This window comes from Carcharodon carcharias, chromosome 9 (genome assembly GCF_017639515.1).
Source record: "Carcharodon carcharias isolate sCarCar2 chromosome 9, sCarCar2.pri, whole genome shotgun sequence".
Taxonomy (NCBI): domain Eukaryota; kingdom Metazoa; phylum Chordata; class Chondrichthyes; order Lamniformes; family Lamnidae; genus Carcharodon; species Carcharodon carcharias.
In genome coordinates this window covers 134201920-134219006 of record NC_054475.1, presented here as the reverse complement: position 1 = coordinate 134219006, position 17087 = coordinate 134201920, and the positions used below count along the sequence as shown (strand labels likewise).

At 41.8% G+C, this 17087-nt stretch overlaps 1 protein-coding gene across 2 annotated transcripts in view; it reads right to left on the bottom strand.

Moving 5' to 3' along the window:
- Window positions 1-16799, bottom strand: part of mtmr8 (myotubularin related protein 8) — a 58443-nt gene extending 41644 nt beyond the window's left edge. Inside the window, exons 1-5 of one of the 2 annotated variants that reach the window (XM_041194936.1) lie at window positions 16650-16799; window positions 10790-10912; window positions 9353-9515; window positions 1668-1825; window positions 158-286 (exon numbers count right to left, since the gene is read on the bottom strand). In XM_041194936.1, coding sequence (XP_041050870.1) covers window positions 158-286; window positions 1668-1825; window positions 9353-9515; window positions 10790-10912; window positions 16650-16673 — 597 coding nt within the window. In that variant the 5' untranslated portion in view covers window positions 16674-16799. Of the gene's footprint in view, window positions 1-157; window positions 287-1667; window positions 1826-9352; window positions 9516-10789; window positions 10913-14768; window positions 15846-16649 lie in introns of those variants that run through there. The other variant, XM_041194937.1, reaches the window with a different exon arrangement.
- Window positions 16800-17087: the final 288 nt, after the last annotated feature.

The following is a 17087-nucleotide window of genomic DNA, read 5'->3' as shown; positions in this document are numbered from 1 at the left end:
GAAGGATAAACATTGGCCAGGCCACGAGGGATAAATACCCTGCTCATCTTTGTTAATAGTGCCATGCAATGTTTTACGTCCCTCTGGGGGTAGACGAGACATCGGTTAAAAGTCCCATTCAAACAAAGGAACAAATCAGGAATAGGCAGACACTTACTTTGTTTTTCTTGAAAAAATATGAAAGAATAGGAAATCGCCCTCTACTTCTGAACTTCGAGCTGCCCACTATTATTGGTTTGCTTGCTCCTTTTGGTACACATAGAAATGTCGAATATGTATTACAGGTCTAGAAGGAACCAAAACAATTGTATGGTAGCATTTATAAAATACATATGGAGCTTTGCTCAATGATTTTTATAAATAAGCACTTCAAAAGACAGACTTATCTTGCTGTCAAAGTACAAAGCTGAAGAAAATTTGAATATTACATTTAATTTCAAATGGTCAAATTATTTCAACACCAACTTAATATTTATATAGTGCCACCAACATCGTAAAACTTCAAGGTGCTTCATAAAAGCATTATCAGATAAAATTTGACAGTAAGCCTCATAAGATGATATTAGAGATATTGAGTTATGCAGCTCAGAAGGAAGCCATCTGTCCCATTGTGCCAGCTCTTTAAATGAGCTATCCAATTAGTCCCACTCCCCAGCGCTTTCCCATAGCCTTGCAATTTTTTCCACTTCAATTGGTTACTCAATTTCCCTTTGCAAATTATTGAATTTGTTTCCACCACCTTATAACGGCAATGCATTCCAGATTAAATATTGTACTACCTCAACTGCAGTACTGGCAGAAATGAGATAGCAAAGCGATTGTATGGAGAGCAGTCAGACTATCAGTGGAGGTTTTCTTAAAATTAGCTTCAGTCAGTGCCACCTTGTAGCAGTAGAAAAGTGAAATTCAAGCTGCTCTTTCAAAAAACCAAAAATAGGGACTAAAGGGTGTATTGATTCAGCTCCTGTAAACCAGATGCAAGGCATCAAAAGTCAAGACGCCAGAAATACAGAACCTTTGCAAAAACAAGTTTTGCAACTCAAATTCCTCAAAGAAACAAAGTAGTCGAGGACAGAGTGAGCTGAAAATGCGATTATCTTTCAGATTTAGGTTTATTGGGTATCAGGGTTTAAATAAACTAATGATGAAGTAAGAGACTGGATTTTTCCCCTCGCATTCCAGAGGTACATTACTTGCTGCTTAATAATTTTAGACAATCAGCCTTCTGGTACTTAGAAGTAATTGTAATTCTTCATGTACAAATCTGGACAGAGTGTGCTAGAAAACTATTACAGATGGGCCCAATCTAGTTCTCATCTAATAAGCACTCACACACTTTAGATCATGAGTCAACAAATAGGAAATCAAAGTGGGAACTGTCACTGATGCTTTTTTTCATTCTCTACCAAGCCTAGAGATACAGATCAACTATAGCACTCACTCTGCTGCTCTGGCTGAGATCAGTTAAATCATCAGATCAGGACTCAGCACAGATACTAGGATCTTCTGATATGTAGTTCCAAATCATACTAGGCACTGCCTTGTCCAAGCTAGACAATGGATTGCAGAGATGCTCTTAGCTAACAATCTGATAACTATGATCCCGCTGAAGTGCACATACATATAAGAAATAAGAATCATAACAGCAGGGACTCATTATTACTCACCTCATAACTTTCATTTACATCAGTCTGCTCCCAGTGTTCATTTGGTACTCCCATACGCTGAAATTCTTCTCTTATATCTATTATTTTCCAACCCATTCCTCTGTCCATTTCATTCTGCTTAGGGTTGTATGAGAAAGCATAAAGTTCCTCAAACACAACTGAAATGCAATCAAAATTTTTGAGAAATTTATTAGAAGCTAAACTGTTGCTGTTTAAAAGGAATGGTCTCAACAATCAGCAATAAAGAACTCCTTGTCTACACTATAATTAAAAAATGTTGGGCACCATTCTATTATCTTCCATGTTTTTCTGGTCTGCCATGTCTTCTACGTATGTGGAAACCCATCACCATGTTGAAAGATTCCAATTCAAGTCACCGAGCAATCTACATCTATCTATAGGGTTTCTATCTCAAATATAAAATGCATAATCTCTCTCCATCGGAACACACTCCACTATTCAAATTCAGAGAGCTTTGATGCAGGTTAGCAGATCCAAAGCTTGGAACACAAGTGTGTGCTTTGTGAAACTTAATCAGTCAAAATCATGCAGGTTAAAAAGATCTCTGACTAATGTGCCCCTGAGGGATTACACTAGGACCAAACACCCATTTGGGTTTTCCAGTTGTTTACTAGAAAAAGAATTTCTGCCCCCAGTGAGAGGTTTATCTGTCTAGCTGTGCGTGAGGTGTTACAGCAGAGGTCTGCCTCCTTTGTAGCTTCAGGAACTTACTATCAGGGGTCAATATCTCTGTAACCAGTTCTCTTTATTGCCATACATCTATCCAACAGGTTGTTTCTAGACATTGTGCATCCCTAGGAGCTCTGAATTAAATGGAATTATTCAAATGCATGCCTTAGATGCCACAAATTTAACCTGAATTGAGACTATATTACCACAGAAAAAGGACCTGAGTGCACCACTCAACATTGAAGTGACCAGGTTAAAATTGCCATCCATTGGAATTCCAAGCATTAATATAGTTCAAAGGCTATATGCCCAAATTGTTGAATTTTCCAATCAACACCTCAGATTCCATCTTGAGATATGCAAGACCATCACCACATTTGAAGCATTCATCATCATATCTCACTGGTTAACCAAATATTCAAAATAGTAAGAATTAGATCACCAGATGAGTCTGCCAGCAGATTTCATTTTAAGGGAATCCCCAATGACTGTTATTTCAAAGGGATCCCACACCACCCACATACCCTGTGCCAAACTCAGTCTCTAACTTTCTCTCCATTTTTCCTATAAGCCCAAATTCTTCTTGAATTCATAGGTGCCAGATGCCCTCAAAACCTTTCCCAAGTATCCATTCTTGATGTGGTCCTGTTCAAATCATAAAAGTTATCACACCCAACCCTAATCCTGTTTTCACCAAACATGGATGATTAGTATCCAATGAGAGGGAATCCTGATTGTAGCCCTTTCCTAGCCAAGTGGTACTGTAGCAAAATAAAGTGCCCCAATTGCTGCCCGAGTTAAGTATAACAATTGCTATAGTCACCAATTTCTACTAAGTCTGCATACACTGGGGATTGAGTCCATGACATTCCTTACCTGTTTAATTCGGTTACATATTGTTTTTTAGTGGATGCTTATTCTAAAGAGACTTTCTCACTGCTCAGGAACAACCTATTCTTGTATTACTGGGCAATCTTATCCAAATATTAGGGGTGGCAGTGGTGTAGTGGTGTTGTCACTATACTAGTAATCGAGACAGGGTGATGATCTGGGTTCAAATCCCACCACGACAGGTGGTGAAATTTGAATTCAAAAGTCTAACGATGACCGTGAAACCATCGATTGTCATAAAAACTCACCTGGTTTACTATGCCCTTTCGGGGAGGAAATCTGCTGTCCTTATCTAGTCTGCCCAACATGTAACTCCAGACCCACAGCAATGGGTTAACTCTTAACTGCTAAAAAGCCTAAAAGGAACAAAATATTTCAACACACCACCCTGCTCTCATGCCCACATGTCCACCCTTGGCCTGCTGCAATGTTCCAGTGAAGCTCAACGCAAACTGGAAGAACAGCACCTCATCTTCTGACTAGGCACTTTACAGTCTTCTGGACTTAATATTGAGTTCAACAATTTCAGATCATGAACACTCTCCTCCATCCCCACCCCCTTTTTCAAATAATTTATCATTTTTTTTTACAAATATATTTTTCTTTTCCCTATTTTTAAATTTATTTGGATCTCTTGTTTCATCTCCATCTTTAAGCCCATTTTGATCCCTTCCCCCCACCCCACCCCCCACTAGGGCCATCTGACATTAGCTTGTCCTGCTTGCTACCCTTAATGTTCCCATTAGCACATTCCTTAGATAATATCACCACCGTCAACACCCTTTTTGGCAGTCTCTTCTTGGTCTCCACCTATCACTGTCCCTCTATCGAGCTCTACCTGTCCACCACCCTCCCCGGCTTCTATTTCATCTCATTTCTATATGTCTTAGTTCTGATGAAGGGTCACACTGACTCGAAACGTCAACTGTATCCCTCTCCGCAGATGTTGTCAGACTTGCTGAGTTTTCCAGGTATTTTTGTTTCTGATCACCATCACCATGCCTGTCCCACCTGCAGGACAGACCCAGCAGCAGAGGTGGCGGCAGTCGAGAGGGAGTTGCCCTGGGAGTCCTCAACATCAACCCTGGACCCCATGAAGTCTCATGGTAGCAGGTCATGGGCAAAGAAACCTCCTGCTGATTTCTACTAACCATGCAGTTGACTCTTAAATGCCCTCTGAACAAAGGGTAATTAGGGAAGGCCAATAAATGCTGGCCTAGCCAGTGATGCCCATATGCCATGAATTAATTTAAAAAATTACCGCATGCAGCTTCCCTTCAGCTGTTGAATCAGTGCTCCTCCATGTTGAACACCACTTGGAGGAAGCACTGAGGGAGGCAAGGGTGCAGAATATATACTCCGAGTGGGGGATTTCAATGTCCATCACCAAGAGTGGCTCTGTAGCACCATGACAGATAAAGCTGGCTAAGTCCTATAGGACATAGCTGCTAGACTGGGTCTGCAGCTGGTAGTGAGGAAACTAGCAAGAGGGAAAACGAGTGACCTCATCCTCACCAACCTGCCTGCTGCAGATGCATCTTTCCATAACAATGTTGGTAGGAGTGACCACCACACAGTCCTTGTGGAGACGATGACCCATCTTCACACTCAGGATACCTTCCATTGGGTTGTGTGGCACTAACATCGTGTTAAATGGGATAGATTTTGAACAGATCTAGCAACTCAAGACTGGGCATCCATGAGGTGCTGTGGGCCAACAGCAGCAGCAGATTGTACTCAACCACAAACTGTAGCCTCATGGCCCAGCATATCCCCCACTCTACCATTACCACCAAGACAGGGAATCAACCCTGGTTCAAAGAAGAGTGCAGGAGGGTCTGCCAGGAGCAGCATCAGGCATACCTAAAAACAAGGTGTCAACCTGGTGAAGCTACAACAGAGGACTACTTGCATGCCAAACAGTATAAGCAGCAAGTGATAAACAGAGCTAAGCAATTCCGCAACCAAAAGGATCAGGTCTATGCTCTGCAGTCCCGCCACCTCCAGTCGTGAATGGTGGTGGATAATTAAAACTCACTGGAGGAGGAGGCTCCACAATTATCCCCATCCTCAATGATGGGGGATCCAGTACATCAGTGCAAAAGATAAGGCTGAAGTATTTGGAACAATCTCCAGCCAGAAGTGCCGAGTGGATGATCCATCTTGGCCTCCTCCAGATGTCCCCAGCATTAGAGATGCCAGTCTTCAGCCAATTCGATTAACTCCACATGATATCAACGGCTAAAGGCACTGGATCCTGCAAAGGCTATGGGCCCTGACAATATTCCAACAATATTACTGAAGACTTGTGCTCCAGAACTTGCCACTCCCATAGCCAAGCTGTTCCAGCACAGCTACGGCACTGGCATCTACACGGCAATGTGGAAAACTGCCCAGCTAAGTCCGGTACACAAAAAGCAGGACAAATCCAACCTTGGCCAATTACCGCCCCATCAGTCTACTCTCAATCATCAGTAATGTGATGGAAGGGTGCATCAACAGCGCTATGAAGCAGCACTTGCTTAGCAATAACTTGCTCACTGATGCCCAGTTTGGGTTCCGTCAGGGTCACTCAGCTCCTGACCTCATTACGACCTTGGTTCAAATGTGGACCAAAGAGCTGGACGCCAGAGGTGAAGTAAGAGTGACTTGACATCAAGGCAGTATTTGACCGAGTATGGCATCAAGAAGCCCTAGCAAAATTGGAGTCAATGGGAATCGGGGGAAAACTCTTCGCTGGTTGGAGTCATACCTAGCACAAAGGAAGATGATTGTGGTTGTTGAAGATCAATCATCTCAGTTCCAGGACATCACTGCAGGAATTCCTCAGGGTAGTGTCCTAGGCCCAACCATCTTCAGTTGCTTCAGCAACGACCTTCCTTGCATCATAAGGTCAGAAGTGGGGATGTTCACTGATGATTGCACAATGTTCAGCACCATTCGCAATTCCTCAAATACTGAAGCAGTCCACGTTCTAATGCAGCAAGACCTGGACAATATTCAGGCTTGGGCTTGACAAGTGGCAAGCAATGTTCACACCACACAAGTGCCAGGCAATGAGTTTCTCCAACAAGAGAGAATCTAACCATCGTCCCTTGATGTTCAATGGCATTACCATCGCTGAATCCCCAACTGTCAACATCTTGGGGGTTACCATTGGCCAGAAACTGAATTGGACTAGCCATATAGATACTGTGGCGACAAGAGCTGATCAGAGGCTAGGAATCCTGCAGCGAGTAACTCACTTCCTGACTCCCCAAAGCCCATCCACCATCTACAAGGCACAAGTCAGCAGTCTGATGGAATATTCTCCACTTGCCTGGTTGAGTGCAGCTCCATCGACACTCAAGAAGCTTGACGCCATCCAGGACAAAGCAGACGGCTTCATTGGCACAGTAGCCACAAACATTCCCTCCCTCCACCACCGAAGCACAGTGGCAGCATTGTATACCATCTACAAGATGCATGGCAGGAACTCACCAAGGATCCTTAGATAGCACCTTCCAAACCCACAACCGCTACCATATAGAAGGACAAGCATAGCATACAAATGGGAACACCACCATCTGGAAGTTCTCAGCCACCATCCTGACTTGGAAATATATTGTCATTCCTTCATTGTCGATGGGTCAAGATCCTGGAACTCCCTCCCTAACCGCACTATGGGTTTACCTACACCACATGGACTGCAGAGGTTCAAGAAGGCAGCTCACCACCACCTTCTCAAGGGCAATTAGGGATGGGCAATAAACACGACCTAGCCAGCGATGCCCACATACAAAGAATGGGAGTAAAAAACAAAATCATCTTCGAGTTCTCTGCCGAAGGAATCTACAGCGCCACAACCACCACAGGTAGGACAAAGAGGCAGGTTCCGAATCCACCCAAGTCAGAACGGGGATTGAAGCCGGTGGTGTTGGCACCAACCTGATCCACACCAGCTAAACAGGCAACTGACCCATTAAGAAGTCTGAGTTGCTATGGCAGCGTTCATTTTTACAAGCACCTTGTAGCCTGGAGCTATGGATAGCAGTGGTCGAGGCTCCAAAGTTCTTTCCATCATGTGGCTGACCAAGAATCCCTCCTGCTCTTACTACCTGCCAGTGGTGTATGTTGGAAGGATTTACAGGTTGATATTCAATCTGTTTGGCCGCATTTATGAATGGAGTGGGACTTTTATCCAGAGCTTCTGTCTTGGAGGCAGAGACGCTACCCACTGACCTCCTGTCTTTGCCAAATATCCTTCTAAAAATTTCTACATGTTTCAAAACAATAGCATGAATTAGAACATTGAAAAGTGCCTAGAAATTGACACAAATTGCCCACGGTGAAGAGTGATAATAAGGATAGGTATATGATGAAAGATAACAATTCAGGGAACATAGCTAATTCTTACTACTTTACAACTTCAAAATAGAATTATACCAATGATGTGAAAGAACAAAATCTTCAGCTTTCAATACAAACACTGATAATTCTGAACAGACATAAACTTGTGCTTAACTGCTCTGTAATCATAGCAATCTTAAAATTAATACCATGGATGGTTGAGCCTATGGTAAAGCACAAAAGCATTAACATATAATTGCTAAACTTAATCAGAAATAAGCTTTGGATCCCGCTATTTTATAGTAAAAATACACATACAAAAATCTTGAGTTTTTTTTAAAAGCCTAATCCACCAGATATCCTGAGCTTCTCACTTCATATCCTCTCCATCACAAAGAATGCCCATCATTCTACCTCTGTAACAGTGCTCATTTTCATTCCTACCTTAGTCATCTGCTGCCAAACCATTCCCCATGCCTTTGTCACCCCAGATTCGACTGTTTCAATGCTCTCTGATCAACTTCCAATCCAGCATAAACTTCAGTTTATCCAAAATTTTGCTCAAGGTCTTGAATGTCACATCAAATCCTATGCATCTATTACCCCATTTTCACTGACCTATATTTAGCTCCCAGAGCAACTCCACCCACTCCAATTTCAAATTCCCATACTGATATTTAAGACCTCATCCTTTTCCATATGTTACTTTCTTCAGCCCTACAACCTACCAAGAGCTCTACATTCCTTCATCTCTGGCCTCTCCCGCTCCCTTCATCTCAACAGTGATATCTGTGCCATCTAAGCCGTAAGCCTAGAATTTCCAATACCCCTTTGCCCAAGTTTTTATTCACTCCCTTAATATACCTTCTCTACCACAGAAGGCTGTGGAGACCAAGTCACTGAATATATTTAAGAAGGAAATAGATTGATTTCTGGACTCTAAAGGCATCAAGGGGCATGAGGAGAGAGCGGGACTATGGTGTTGAGAAAGAGGATCAGCCTTCTGGTGGATCAGGCTCAAAGGGCCAAATGACCTACTCCTGCTCCTATTTTCTATGTTTTCTCCTTTGGCTCAGCATCAAATTTTGCTTCCTTATGTTTCTGTGAAGCTCCCTGAAACATTTTTTACATTAAGGTTACAATATAAACCTAAGTCGTTTTTGTTGTTTTGGCAATCTCATACTTTGCCATTTATCAACCAATGCTGGCATAGGTCAGGGCTCCAACAATGCCTGACAACCTCAAAAGAACCAGTACAATTTTTTTCTATTTTTCTTCTCTCTGCCTTTTCTGAGTGACCTTGTCAATTTAGTTTGAGCTAAAGGTAGTATAAACCGTAGAGCCATATCAGTTAGGAATTGGGCTAAGGGTAGCCAAATTCAATGGATATTAGATCATTACAGTCAGCACAAGAAACACTTTCATCCCATTTGTCTGGGCTTGTTTTGAACTTAGGTTCCAGAAATAAAGCCCAGTGTTTTCTCACGCATTGCACCACTAAGAATAAATTATTTTGTTGTTCTACTGCTTGGGGATATTGCTGTATGCAGAATGGCTGTCATGTTTACCTACATAAACAGTACTTAAAAGTAATTAATTGTATACAAAAGTGTACACACTTTTGAGGTGTAATAAGATACTATTTAAATGTATGTCTTTTTGCAAACCACATTGATTATACCAAGGAACATTGTCAAAACCTTACATCAATGAAAGAGATGTCATAATAGTCGTTAAAGCTTATACTCAGCAATTTACACATGGAGGTATTGTACCTGGCTGTGATAGTCTGAGAAGTGAACTGTAAACATCGTGACAATCATGTTCTCGACAAATAACGAAATGAGCAACCCTGAAGTTCTTGCAATGAATCAGCAATGGACATCCTGTAGAAGTAAGGGGCAGCTTCTCTATCGCTGAAATATGATGGTGCAAAATCTGTGAAGTATTATTTTAAAAAATTATAAATTAGTTTCATCAATAGCCTATGAAGTGTGTACTTCCTCTATTTCTTCTATTTGCGAACAGCAATTTCAACTGCAGCCCTCTGCATAGAGTATTTCCAATTCTCATTTGTTAGATAAAATTGTCAATTAAAAAGTTAAGTGAAAACTGATTAGAACTGCCATCTAGTAGGCAAACACACTACTATGGCACTCATCCAGGGGAAAACAAAAATAAATTAGGGTTCCTATCCCCGATTGCTATTAGTGACTTCCGATTTAAATTTAAAAATATTATTGAGTAAGTATTAGATCATATGCAGCTGTGATGCCCTCTGTGCTCAAATAGTCTGAAAATACAGATAGAGAAGAGGAAAATCATGGAATCATTTGCAGACAAGGATTCTACATTTAGTACATTTCTAATCTATGTGGCTTTTCATTGCCAAAGATGAGAAGTGATGGGTGGTGGGAGTTCAGGTGAGACCATGTCTGGGCAGCAGAACAAGGTTCAGCTTATAGAGAGTTGTGAATGATACATCAGTAAGGAAGAAATTGAAACAAAAATAATCAAATTTAGCAGCAACCTAAACAGGTATAAGAGTTCCAGTGGCAACTGGGGTGGAAACAGGTGCCGTTGAGGAGGTGGGAGAAAAAGCTATTCAGATGAGATATGAAGCTGAAATCTGCATTAAAAAGGGTACCATGATTTTGCAGGCAGGTTCATTCCCAGCAAGTTTCAAATGTTCCTTTCTTGTTGCTGCTGAGCTGAAACAATATCATCTTGCATTCTCTTGTCTCCTAGCTACATCGTCACTCATAACATCAAAATTCATCAGTTTACTACTCTTAACAGATATGAGAAAAGCAGAAGCTGCCTCTCTCAATCTTTCCATTCTTCTACAAACTTCAAGCATTTAATAATCATTATTTTCCTTCTCTTTTAAACCTTGGTGTCATGTATAACTTTAGTCATTTACCTTGGTTTCATAAAACATTTTAAAATTTAACAAAGATTTCTTAAAGTCATAAAACTCTTAATTTTATGAAAATCTCAGCCCTGAATTTAACACAACCCACCAACAGGACAGTTTTGGGTCAAAGGGTTGTTTTGCACATCACATTAAAGTCAACAGAGTATAAAAATCAGATGGTGCATCAGATTTACATTTACCCCGCTCCTACCAGATGTGTTTGTTAAAATGAGGATTTTTGCTTTTAAATTGAGAAGTCAGTGCAAAAGTAGTAAACAAACATGTAACTACATACCCATGTCTCTCTGCGAACCTCTGGTGACGATTCTACATAAATCAGATGGGTTGCAGTCAAGTAAAGTGTTCCTACAGCTGATTTCTTAGAAGTAAATCGGTCTAGCAACTTTACTTGCTCTACCTGTAAGAAATGAAAAGGAAAAATTATGATTGCCCTATAGTTTAGTAGTTAAATTCACACTAAATGAATTACCTACCCCTGAACAATTGCCATTGTATGATACAACTGACTGGGTATTGCCGGTGCTGAAGAGCAAATGTTGGTCTTATCAAAACAAAAATGCTTTGAGACCATTTAGGTCAATAGTAAACTAACATACAGAGCTTTTGTTTAATGTCTCATCTACAGAATGGACCTTCCAACAATGGAGCACTCCCTCAGTACTTCACTTGTGTCTGTCTTGATTATGCTCAAATGCTGCTTGAACACAAAACCTTCTGACTCAGGCAAGAGTTGTACCATTGATCCAAGCTGATACTTACATTACTTGCTATGGTTGATTTATACATGTGTGTCAATTCGAGTACTTCTGCAAACCAAATTATATTTTACCTGCCAGTCATGCAAATTAGGAGTATGATAAGCCACATACATTCACACTATCAGCAACCTTATACATCTTTTATCACAAGCCGTTTTGGGCTACAGAAACGCTTCCCTTTAACTTTTTCCATTAGAAATTCCTGTGCCTACCCTTATAATGGATATGGCCTACATAAATTTGTCATGTTGTAACTACATTGACCTACCGGGGGGGGTACATTACAGAATTAAACCTGGGTAGGTTCAATCAACATTTTCAGGCAATTTTTACAAATTCGGACATCGGATCTTATAACGGTAAGTTGGCAGAAGTGCAAGATTTTTAATATATTTCAAATAAGGACCGAATTTCATCTGTGCGATATCATCCTTCCTTTAATCCCACTTCACTCCATTGCTACAGCTGCTCTAAAAGATTGACTGCTATATATTTCTACAATAAAAATGATTTCACTTTTTTCCCCACTGTTGCGAGATGACATATCAGAAATGAAAAACTAAGCTTAGTTTAGTGAAAGGCTTATTTTCCCACACACATCAGAGTAGTAGCCGACAATGACCTGGAGCTCAGTTTCGGAATGAGTGCACAGACAGCATCATCTGCAGACTAAAGCTCCATGACTAAGGTTAGAACAATTTTGGTTTTGGATCGAAGATGGAGCCAGCTGAACAGTTTTCTCTGAGGAAAAGAGTATTCGAGGACCAGGACCTCAAATCCTAAACTAAGGTCATGTTTTACCAGGCAGCAGTGAGTCCCATGCTCCTATATGCTTCAGAGACTTGGACAACCTAGAGCAGGCACCTCAAAACACTGGGCCTTCGCAAGATCCTCCAAATCTGGTAGCAATTAATTTGTGGTCCAACAGTAGTGTCCCCTCAACACTGACAAGCCAACATACCCAGCATGCAGGCCCAATCCTCAAAACCAGCTCCTGGGTTACCTGAAAGACATACTGCACTTGAATATTAAATTTACCTTGTCTAGCACAGAATAATTTTAACAATAAAAATTGAAGTATTTTGTTTAAAAAACATTGCCAGGGTGACATGGGTTTGAATAAGCTCTCAATTAAAGCAGCAACATTGTATCAGCAGACTGCTCCTAATCACCCGAGACCAAGAAACAAGGAGGCATGGCTTGGTGAGTCTGAGTGGAAATCGGCCAACTGATTTTGGTTAAACAAGAAGTTTGTAAATATATATGTTTCAACATGAAATGGAAGGGTACGTCCAACAAAACAAGATCCGTCCAGTTCTGCCCACAGGAGAAATAGAGTAGTAATCTCTTAGAACCAAAAGATGCACATAGACAAGGGGTTGATTAAGAACTACATCACAATTTATATTGTAACATTAACGCATCAACCTGCATTTCAGTGCATTATATCACTATTGTGGTACAAGTTATGGAATCTCTTGGCCTTCATACTATTTCAAGAGCTGCCTGCAGATAAAAAGAGTGTTAATTTTCATTACAGCTCATTAGAACGGTAGGAAAATTCTGTCACTTGCGACTGTATTTCAACAAAACAACATATGGTCATGATAAGGAATGGAAAAACACCGTATTGCATCCAGAAATATTGGACTTTAAAAATAAGACTGCAGTTTTTAAAAAATGCACACAAGCCACTGGCTAGAATGCTACAGGGTGACTCCCTAAGAGGTAATGGAACCCCAGCCTGTTGCCAGACAAGGTACTTCTAAGGACATCCAGAAACTAATTACTCCCTCTGGTAAAGGCAATGGGACATAATAGGAGATGAGGATCATCTCATCAAGAAATCCTGTGAGCAATGCCCGACAGATTTATGAATTCGCTTCCCACTTGGACTATACAAAGAAGGGGTTAAAAGCGAGCTGAAAAGCTGCCCCGGTGTCTGTCTGTTGGTGGGTGTTCTGAGAGAGAACAAGTGCTAGAAGTTTGACTCAGAAGTAACAGCCACACACATCACCCTTGCAAATCGCCATTTTGCAGGTATCCCGATCACTCTCCCTCTTTACCGAATTCAACACTACTGGAACCTCTAGACCAACTATTCATCTACTGGAGTCAACTCTTCTGGAATTTCGAATCACAACGGCCACAACATTCAATCACCTACTCCCCATGAGTCAAGGACTGTTCTGTATACATTTTCTTTTATATACGTATATATATTCAATTACTTCGAGCTAAATTCTTACTTTTAACCCGTATAACCCTATATGCATATGTTTTATCCTTTCTTGACTTTAGTAGTTAATAAACTTACTCATACTTTTAACTCAAAGTCTGATTAAATTGGCTCCTTCAAAACCAGAATGATTGGTATCTGGTATCAAACATCCATCCTGTTGTGATCAACATTTTGGGGGGGGGGGGGGGGGTGCTGCTGAATAAAGACAGGGAGCCAGTTCATCCCTCCTCACCCAGGGCATAATAATTTGGGGGTGTCCCAGCCAGATGGTGACAAATTGAGGGGTCTTGCCTGGATCAACAACTTTTGGGAACCTCACCTGGGGGTGGGTCATAACAATATTTAAGGGTATAAAGTGATAAGAAGTTTGAGTAATGTTTTCTGTTTAAGAGACCCTGGAATATTAACACACTCTGGTTCTAATTTAAGATTGTTAGTTGCCTAAAGAACAGCCGTGATCATAGATTTTTCTTTATTAACATTCAATAGTCTCCAGGCTTTTGGCTGCTACACAAAACAACATGCATTTATGTAGCACCACCAACGGCTGCTACACAAAACAACATGCATTTAAGTAGCACCACCCCAACATAGTAAAACATCGCAAGATGCTTCATTGCAATGTTATGAAACAAAATGACACAAAGAGCAATGTATGGCAATAATAGGACAGGGCGCCTGGTCAGAAGTAGGCTTTAAGGAGCATCTTAAAGGAGGAGAGGGCGAGAGGTAAAGAGGTGGAAGTTTAAGGAGGGAATTCAGAGATTAGAACCTTGTCAGCTGTAGGTACAGTCAACAATGATGGAGAGATGAAAATTCGGGATGCTCAAGAGGCCAGGATTGCATAGAATATTCTACACAGAAACAGGCCATTCTGCCCCATTGGTTAAATTTGGTGTTTGTATTCCACACAACTCTCCTCCTGTTCCATCTGCTGCATCAAAGCCTTTCACCTTACCTTTCTATTCCCTTTTCACTCATCAACTCTGCCCCATTTCCTGCTATTTCCCATGGTAGTAAATTCTTCATTCCAAAAGAAATGTCTCATTTCCTTGCTGGATTTATTAGTAACTATCTTGCATTCATGAAGCCTGTTTTTGGATTCTCCCAAAAATGGAAATCCTTATCCATGCCTTTATTTAAAATTGAGACTATTCCAATCCCTGAATAACCCATGATTTTGAAAGACCCATATAAAGGTCACCTCATGTCATCTCTTTTCTACCTGTTCAATTTTTACCAACAGTTCTCACCTCTCAGGTGGTTTTCATTTTACGCATTCTCCAGTCCTCTTGCATTTTTTAAAAACTGGAAACACACAATAGTCAGTGCAGCCTGACCAGGCTCTTATAAAAATTGGAGAAGTATAGTGATTGGAGGGTTGCATGGCTGGAGGAGGTTCTTATTTTTCTTAGGAAGTCTCTCAGGACTGAGGATGATTGCTTCTTCGCCGGTTTGATGGGTTCTGTGCTGGCTGATATGTCCAGTGTGTGATTAGGATACTCTGCCAATTCAGGGCAGGTGGTGCTTGAATGGTTGGGCAAATGGATTGTTTGGAGGTTTGTGCGCTCTCACCGACGCTTCGACTTTGCCTCTGCAGACACTTGACAAAGTCTCTTGTTGTATTCGGTGCCTTTGAAAACAAAACTTCTCAATTTTCACAAGCTGTGAACTCCCATGAATCAATGGGGATGTTTGCTACCTTCAAAGGAGCATCCCTAAAATGGTTCTGTTGTCCTCATGGAAGTGTCCTGCCAAGACCAAGCTCTGGGTAGAACAGCAGCTTCAGGATTCTGGTGTCAGGCATATGAACATGTCCCACCTAGCAGAGGTGGTTTTGTTGTGATTACCACCTTGATGCTGGTTATGTTGGCTTGGGGGAGGACGCTGCTTTTGAACCACTTTTCTCAGTACCAGATTTGAGGATCTTGCGAAGGCACAGCTGGTGGTGCTACCTGCAAGTTGTCCAAGTCTTCGAAGTTCATAGCAGAAACCATGACCTTAGTTATGGGTTTGAGATCCTGGTCCTCAAATGCTCTTTTCCTAAAAGGATACTGGTCTACCTATGCTTACTCCAATGCATAACCAAAACCACTCAAACCTCAATCATAGAGCTTCAGAATGCAGATGATGCTTGCGTGAGCTCACTCAGGAACTGAGCTCCAGGTCATAGTTGACTCCTTCTTCCAAGCACATAAGAAAATGGGCCTTTCACTAAACATCCAGAAAACGGAGGTCCTCATTCAACCAGTTCTCACAATAGAAACCTCCCCCTGTCAATTAAGATCAACAGTGAGATCCTCAATTTTGAGTGGTGAATTGCCAGGGGTTCAGGGGCCACAGTTCTGACAAACAGCATCAGAACACTCTGGTTTAGCAAATTCAATACAAACAGGAAAATATAAAATGATGATCGCATAGGCCCTAGTTTGAAAACCTACTGATTAAACCATGAACATAGATTTATATCTGAACCTTGTGCATATCACAAAACACCAGTATCCTAATTATGCATCCCGTGTAGCTTGAGCTGCATTAAATACACAAGTATTCTCAGCAGCATGATGCCATATGTTTAATCAGATAACAGTTAGCTTATTCGGCTTCACTTTGACTAAGGCGAAGACTCGGTTGACTCAATGCCAACTTGCGCTTTCACTATGACATAAACAGTGGGCAAAAAGTGAAGGAACTGAGTTGGCAACGAGAATGGAAGGAGGGCCCAACAATCAACTCGTCCCCAAAACTGGAGATTAGGATACAAATGAACATTGAGAAAACAGCACTACCCATCCTGCTCAACCAGGTTAATTGACACCACTGGCAGCAACACCGCCTTGGAAACATTTCAACTTTCCTCAACTCAAATCTGAGCCCTCCACTCCATTTACCAACTAAATTGACAAGATTTCTTGTTATGATTAACACCAAATAACACAGCCGGGTGTACTTCTGTTCCATAAAAGTTACTTCTACCGAACTAAGCTTAAAACATCAGGAAACCTGGGGCACGTCAAAGGAACGAAAGGCAGATGCCAGTTGTAAATGAGGGGAAGAGACAATCTCGGCGACTTGAAACCGCAGCAGCCGCTTGGATTTACAGGGCTGAGAGAGGGAAGGAGTCCTCCTACTACCTTGGGCGTTAAAATGTGTTCCATTGTGAGGAAGCCACGGTCAGGCGCTCGACTAGGGAAGCTGAAAACTTCGAGCGACCATTTCTTGCTTCAAACAGGATTCGAGCCGTCAACACCGTTACCAACCGCCATGTCGGGCAGCAATCACATGACCCGCGCCTCCATCCAGATCTCGCGAGACGTCCCGCGACCCCGCCCCTCCCCGCCCCACGTCTTTCACCGGCCCGCCCACCAGTCCCGAATCGGGCCCTGGCCCCCAAAAATCAGGACCTGCCCCCCGATTTGACACCGTCCTACAACCCAGCCGCGCTCCCAGGGAGTGTTTAATGCGGGGAGGGTCGATTTGCGAATGTTTAACCAGGAGCGGGCGGGGGTTTAATCCTTGAGAGGCTAATCTGCGAAAATTTAATCTGGAGGTGGTTTAATATGGGGGGGGGG